The 7,507-nt window shown below is 40.8% G+C and overlaps 1 protein-coding gene across 2 annotated transcripts; it reads left to right on the forward strand.

Moving 5' to 3' along the window:
- The first annotated feature begins 1,790 nt into the window (after window positions 1–1,790).
- Window positions 1,791–6,547, forward strand: kcnj2a (potassium inwardly rectifying channel subfamily J member 2a). 2 transcript variants are annotated; one of them, XM_028431655.1, is made up of 2 exons: window positions 1,791–1,878; window positions 3,704–6,547. In XM_028431655.1, the coding sequence occupies exon 2, from the start codon at window positions 3,930–3,932 to the stop codon at window positions 5,211–5,213; it is 1,284 nt and encodes a 427-aa protein (XP_028287456.1). In that variant the 5' UTR covers window positions 1,791–1,878; window positions 3,704–3,929; the 3' UTR covers window positions 5,214–6,547. The 2 variants fall into 2 exon arrangements, with proteins under 2 accessions (XP_028287456.1, XP_028287454.1); XM_028431653.1 differs by having other exon boundaries at window positions 1,799–1,985.
- The last annotated feature ends 960 nt before the right edge of the window (window positions 6,548–7,507 follow it).

Below are 7,507 nucleotides of genomic sequence, written 5' to 3' on the forward strand. Positions count from 1 at the left end.
GTTACAGCCAAAAGTAACCAGACCCTGCTTTTATCTTTGATTTGCACCACTCTGTAATCCTGTTAAAACAATTATTCTGTTCAGCATCTGTTCAAAAACAGATCACTCAAACGAATGATGTTTCTCAGGCACTAGATCTTGACAGCACTGATTTAAAGTGATGCTCCTGTTTTGACCTGCCCGTCAGCCAACATGGTGGTCTGAACCAACACACGCTTTACAGTTCAATACTGTTTTTCTGCATAGATGTGGATGGTCACGTAATAGCCTACAGATAGGGAGCAAATCAAGCAACCACTTAGGGCTGAGGAATGAAAACATCCTAAAACTGAAATGGAAAGTCAACTTTTTGCTATTTTACTGAGAAGGGAAGGGGGGGGGGTTCTGGGCAGGGTCACCACTCAGAGGCTCTGCTGCTTGTACAGTATTTCCATAGAGACACGAAAAAGAAAAAAATAGGGATTTTTTAAATTATCGTGCTCCAATGAGTTTTAATTTATATTGATTTAATGCCCACCCAGGACAATCATTTCAGTCTGCACAAGCTCTAATGGCTCTTCTAGAAGGCCAATTACAGAAATGAATGACAAGTCAGTAGTTGAATAATAGAGCCATGTGAGGTTAAAAAAAAGTAAAACTATTGTCTTAAAATAATGACCTGTTTACACTCATTAACATCATGTACAGTGTTGACATATTTCATCTCAGTCCCTGGCTGCAGCAGCACCACAGGCTGCATGAAAAGTTCAGCCTGAGTTTCTTCCTCCTCTACTGTTGCTGGTTGCACACACTTTAGAGCTGTGTGTGTGTGGGAGGCAATCACTGGTTAATTCCAGTCTGCAGCTCTCCACCTTGTGGCCACACACTGGCCCTGCTGCATGCAACTCTCTTTATTGCTGGAAATTGGGCATGGAAAGCAAACACACACAACGTGCACAGTTCACTGACACAGGTGGTTTGGGCTAAATATATGTGCTGCTATAAATATCTACGACTAAAAATAAGACTGGCAGTGGGGGGGGTAAAAAAAAACGAGCAGTTCAAAAGGTTTTAAGAAAAAAAAACACGCTGCTGTGGGTTAATGTTTATCATGAATTAGTAAGCAGGATGAATGATTTAGTCAATGGCTTTAAAACAACACGGCTACAAGCCTGACCTAAAATTATAGGGCAACAGATGCATAGTCTAAACATCCGAAGCAACTTGATAGCCCAGTGGAGAAAGACAGTCATATCATAATACAGGCATGTAGGCCTTTATTGAGTGAGTCATTCTTTCCGCCAGAACACATTTTCCATACCCACATTAAAAAATAAAATCTATGAAAACAACGGATATCACAAAAATGAGGATGACAGGCAGTTGGGTTGAAAACAGCAGGTAGGATGGAAAGAAAGGAAAGTCTTATTTATGATTTATGTGGGTCTCCAAAGGTAGAAAAACAAAATTTTGTATGCCAAAAATGTTAAAAGGTTTTGCTTTTTTCCATTTGAAGTGGTTGTAATATTACCTGAAATTAAATGTTTAATTGAAGCTTTTATTGTGGTTACATTTGTTGTATTTGCGTCTTCGGTCAATTAGTGTCAAATTGCTCCATTACTTCCATGTTTGTGTCTTTTTTGCTCATTAATGGCACACAAAACTACACAAAAACACAGGATTGTTACGCCTGTTCGACAGTGTGCGCTTCCCCTCCTCTATTTCAGTGGCCGGGGCGGATCTAGTGGGCGGGCCCGTACCGGTGCGTGCTGTTTAAAAACGCTTTGGGGTAACTCACTGCGGAGCACATTATCCAGACCGGCCCTCCAGAGACATGAAGGGAGTTTCGCACTTCATCTTGTTAATGCCATAATAAATAACAAGTGCTCGGATACAACGGTGAGGATAGCGGGGGGGCAAAAACAAACCCAAACCAAAACAAATACAAAACGCCTGGATTATATTTCACCAAGCTGATTCCAACCGGTTTCACAAATGAGCAACAGGTAGAGGAAAACATGTGTTTTACCCGCTTCTCTTATGGAGCTAAACATCGCATGCTTTGCTGTGAAATGTGATGCTTTACGCGTGTGTGATCTGTTATCCTTTTTTTTGGGCAAACTAACGCTCATATTGAGCTGTGATGCTGCACACTTTATTCTCCATGACGCACCGACTTCCTGGCTTTTACGCACGCCTTCAGCTGCCAGATGACCCGCCAAAAGTTTAACTGCTTTATCAGTTCATATTTAGTCTCGCTTCATATTTTAAACTTTAAGAGATAAGTCTAGTGATCTCTAATGGGAAATAGAAAAACGTGCGCGTGTCAGTGTGATGGGTGTGTGTGTATGCATGTGTATGTGGATGATTGCATCAGAAGTCAGCTCTTTTTTTCCCCCCAGCACCTGTTAACATTTGTCGCTGGCATTTGGTGCATTCTGAGGGCAGCTCTGTCAGTCTGCTCGCAGTCAAAAACTCTTTACTGGTACTGTCTGAAACACTATCCAATCATTACAAACTGTAACAAAATCGTTTGTTTTTTTTGGTCCATACTTTAAGTATTTTCAACCGAATTTCTCCTGTTAGATTTGCCTGCAGATATTTTGTCTACAGAAAGGCAAAGTTGCTGCAGTGTTTATAATTTAAATACTAACCATTATCTGCGGAAAGACTGGACAGTTCATCTGCAATTACATTAAACATTGCATGCACATTAAATGCTTTGGTTTTTTTTAAATCCTGATTGCATCAGCCAGATTTACATTCAGCAGGTGTGAAACTATAGTATGACTCAGTCATGGTTGTACATGTTGTATGTATGTATGTATGATTTTTTTTTTTTCGCTCTCAGAAGCATAGCAAAACAATGAGAGAGACTGCAGCAGGTTGGTTTAGATGTTGTTGCCAGGACAGCCAAAACTAATGAGAGGTGTTTTAGTTGTCCAGGGAGAATCCTCTTGGGGCAGCCATTACTGCAGCAGAGAGCAGAAATCCCTGAGTCAACAAGCTGTGTGTGTGTCTCTTATGTGCATTCAAAGATAAAGTTCATGCTGTTCTCTAAAGATTCTTTAAAATAACAGACTCAGAAAACTATATAACTGATATGATGTCATTTGTAACCTGCTTTTATTCTGAGAGTATGATGATTTGTTTATGACTTTTTAGTGTATTAATAACAACATGATTTTAAAAAGAAATCCTGTGTTTTCAAATGTTGCAACATCTTAATTTCTGCCCTCTGCGATGACAGTAAGGAAAATATCTGCGTATTCCTCATAATCCATCTGTGCAAAAGCAGTGGTCCATGAGATCCCATAGAAACAATGTAACCCACAACGATCAGGTCACTACAGTGCAGCCAAGAAAAATAAGTCCTTTTTGTAAAGGGGCAATAATGGGACCTGAGTGCAATTACTGTGTGGCCTCTCTCAGTGAGAGCTGAAACGTTAGATGATGGTTTAATATCACTGTTGTTCTTTGTCATAACTGGATGAAATATTGTTGGCATGGGTAGACAAGCTTTTCTGACCCTGGGCATAAAGGTCTTCATGGTTTTTCTCAAGCTGCACGTAGGTCTGAGTGAGGAAGTTATCAGATCTTACAAGTTGCTGATGGTTCATGCTACACAAGTAACAAATGTTAAAACAAAAAGTTTTTTTCCTTTATTATTAATTTATTTATTTTTCTATCACTAATAGACATATCTGTCTTTTTTCCCCAACAGATGATGTTGGCGAGCTCCAACCACCTGAAGAAAGAGGTGTGACCGTTTCATCTCCTCTTGTTGCGCTCCAGGCTGAAGAGGCGTCCCTTCAGCCCCATCGTTTTGTTACCATTTCCTTTCTGAGTTGGTCCCCGAAAGTGTTTCAAAACTGTTTCTCCAACGCTTCTTCCAGAAACTCAGACTGTTTTCCAAAGCAGAAGCAGCACAGCCCTCCCAGACTGAGGTGATGGGAAGCGTGCGAGCCAGCCGCTACAGCATTGTGTCATCAGAGGAGGACGGCATGAAGCTTGCCACTATGGCAGTATCCAACGGCTACAGCAATGCCAAGGGCAAGGTGCACACAAGGCACCAGCCGCAGAGCAGATTTGTAAAGAAAGATGGTCACTGCAATGTGCAGTTCATCAACGTGAGTGAGAAAGGTCAAAGGTACCTGGCTGACATCTTCACTACATGCGTGGACATCCGCTGGAGGTGGATGTTCGTCATCTTCTGCCTCGCCTTCCTCCTGTCATGGCTGTTCTTTGGCTGTGTGTTCTGGCTGGTGGCTATCTTTCATGGTGACTTAGAAAATGATGCCCCGAAGTGTGTTTCCAATGTGACCAGCTTCACTGCTGCCTTTCTGTTCTCCATCGAGACTCAAACTACCATTGGTTATGGCAACAGATATGTCACAGACGAGTGCCCTATCGCAGTCTTCATGGTGGTTTTACAAAGCATTGTGGGATGCATTATTGACGCCTTCATCATCGGTGCCGTCATGGCAAAAATGGCAAAACCCAAGAAGCGGAATGAAACATTGATTTTCAGTCACAACGCCATAGTAGCCATGAGGGACAACAAGCTCTGCCTGATGTGGCGTGTGGGCAATTTAAGGAAGAGCCACCTTGTTGAGGCACATGTGCGAGCCCAACTTCTCAAATCCCGAACGACAGCAGAAGGAGAGTACATCCCCCTTGACCAGATGGACATAGATGTAGGCTTTGACAGTGGAGTCGACCGCATCTTCCTGGTGTCTCCAATCACTATTGTCCACGAGATTGATGAGGACAGTCCTTTCTATGACATGAGCAAACAGGACCTGGAGAACTCCGAGTTTGAAATAGTGGTCATTCTGGAGGGAATGGTTGAGGCAACGGCAATGACGACACAGTGTCGCAGCTCCTACGTCGCCAACGAGATCCTCTGGGGCCACCGGTTTGAACCTGTGCTCTTTGAGGAGAAGAACTACTACAAGGTGGACTACTCCCACTTCCACAAGACATACGAAGTGCCAAGCACCCCTCTGTGCAGCGCCAGAGATCTCGCAGAGAAAAAGTACATCCTCTCTAACTCCAACTCCTTCTGCTACGAAAACGAGATGGCGCTGGAGAACAAAGAAGATACGGATGAGGGGAATGGGGGCAGTGTTGGGCCTGACGGCACCCAAACAGACAACATCTCAGAGACGGAACACAGCCAAGGCACAGTGCCACTAGAGCCAAGGCCTCTGAGAAGAGAGTCCGAAATATGACTGTTCAGACCTCAAACCTCACAAGGGATTTCCTAGAAATCACCTTTCTGCTCTGAAAGGTGCCACAAGCTGAGCTGGGCCTTGAGCAGAAGACAAGTCTAACGGTACTGCTGTGGGAAGCGGCAAGACTTTGTATGTAACAGTCTGAACTTTGACTGCATACAGTATGACAAAACATAGCACTATGAACCCATGTGCATATTGCAGAATGAATTCTCCATGAAGGCCCCATGAATGTGTGCTTAGTGTCTGCTGACTGCAAAAAAAAGGAAGGAGGCTGTTATGATGACTTGAAAACCTGCAGGCATGTCTCAGTCGCTCTGTCCAACCAGAACCAGAAGGAAAGGTGTTTCTATTGTTCTCTAGTGCTGCTAGAAAAATAAAGATACTTTAATTCTGATGCTTTCACCAAAAAGTAAAGAAAGCAGATGTCTGGAACAAAGCCGGTACGAGTATTTGTTCATGAGCTGGTCTCACAGCAGACATCACTGAATGCAATAAAGACAGGACGGCACCGATTCTCTGAACCTTTGCAGTAAAAGACAGTTCACAGCTGGTCAGACAGACAGAAACATGCCTGCTCACATCAAGAGATCAGAGCAGGGTAGTATTAATAATGACATCAAACTAATTTAAACTGACAGCGGGGTAATATGAGAATCTGAATGTTCTTAAAAGTGCTGCTATGATGTTGCTTCTACTTTTTTTTTTTTTTTACGGTTGATAAAAAAAAATGCCAAAGAGTATTATTATCATAGTTATGTGTTTCTTAAAAACAATGCCTAATTAGATTTGGTACAGAAGTAGAATGTTTAGGAAATTTTAATAAGGTTGGTCTTTCAAAAACATGTGTACAGTTTCTTTTTCTATTTTTTTTAATCATTGTTATCTCGAGCCACTTCATCAAGCCTTAAGATGAAGATGTGTAAATCAAAGTGGCACATAAGCAAAAATCCCAAGTTTTGTCCCATAATAGGATGATTTTTAGGTGATTTTCAAAAAGATGAAATCTGCTTAAAAAGTGGTGTGTGATGAAATCTGATATCATATAAGACGGTCTCTCGATGCGCTGCATGCTGACTACAGATAGACTTCATTATCAACACTACTTGAGTTTTCATTCTCTGTTGTAATGCTGATGTGTTTTACTGGGGAATGTAAGACTTGAAACAGTCAAAGCCTGATGTACTGTAACCCTGGCACATGAAGGTGTACTGCGCAGGAGATTCGCATCAACGCAAATTTATATCCTGTGTCTTCTGTTTAAAGACGGAAAGCCAGTCGGCTCCACAGATCCTACGCGTGTAAATACCTCCCTCCCTGTTGCAGTTATTTTGTATCAGTCTTCCAAATGTACTGCAAAACAATGGAATGTACAGATTTTGTATTATTATTAATATTATTATTATTATTGTACATGTTATTATATTGTTCTTTTTTCAATAAAATGTCAGTGGACAATCAGAGCCAGGCTTGTCGTACATGATAGGTTTTGATCCATTAATTAATACCACGAGTCATTAGGGGCTTAATTAATTCTAATGTCTGGAAGATTGTTGTAGTTTTTGTACAATTTTATATGCTTGAATATTATGCTACTTTATACTATTACTTTGACAACAACAACAAGCATTTAAATAACAACAAATATTGTTCCAGATTAACTAATTGTTATAACAACAAGAAAGAGGGCCACATACATGTAAGTAGTTGTACTTTGATTACAGTTATAAAATATCAGCCCCATTTCTTATCAACTCAGGAAATTCACTGTTACTCAAGTTACAAATATTAAAATTGTATCAATTACACATGCTACGTAAAAAAGTAATTTAAGAATATAAAAACATATCTCCACTCAGGATAAATTATTGTTTATAAACTTCATTTACATTTTTTTTAATGAATAAATGTGCAGATGGAGAAAGGATAAAATGTGTTTGTTAAAATGCATTTTTAAAAAAGTTCTTAGCATATAAAATGGGGAACATAATAAAATAAATTAAATTAATCTTTGATAGTATTGTATTTACTAGCAGGGACTGGTAAAGGAGATTTCCCTACTCTGACTTATACTGTTCTTAAAGACAGGTTGTTGTGACACAGTCGAGGCAGAGCCGTGCTCTGACAATAACCAGCCGCCTCGTTCTGCGTCTTTTATGGGGCAGAAGGGATTAACACCTTCTGTTTCCCTTCATGCTTCTACATTGTACTCATCCTGTCTCCTCCATCATTTCTCTCATCCGTCACTGGCCTCTATATAACGTCTGTTTATTTGAATGAACACAGTGAGG

The sequence above is a fragment of the Parambassis ranga genome, chromosome 19 (assembly GCF_900634625.1).
Source record: "Parambassis ranga chromosome 19, fParRan2.1, whole genome shotgun sequence".
Classification (NCBI taxonomy): domain Eukaryota; kingdom Metazoa; phylum Chordata; class Actinopteri; family Ambassidae; genus Parambassis; species Parambassis ranga.

Bases quoted from the DNA above. Each gene is read 5' to 3' on its own strand.
- kcnj2a (XM_028431655.1), top strand. From the start codon at position 3,930: ATGGGAAGCGTGCGAGCCAGCCGCTACAGCATTGTGTCATCAGAGGAG.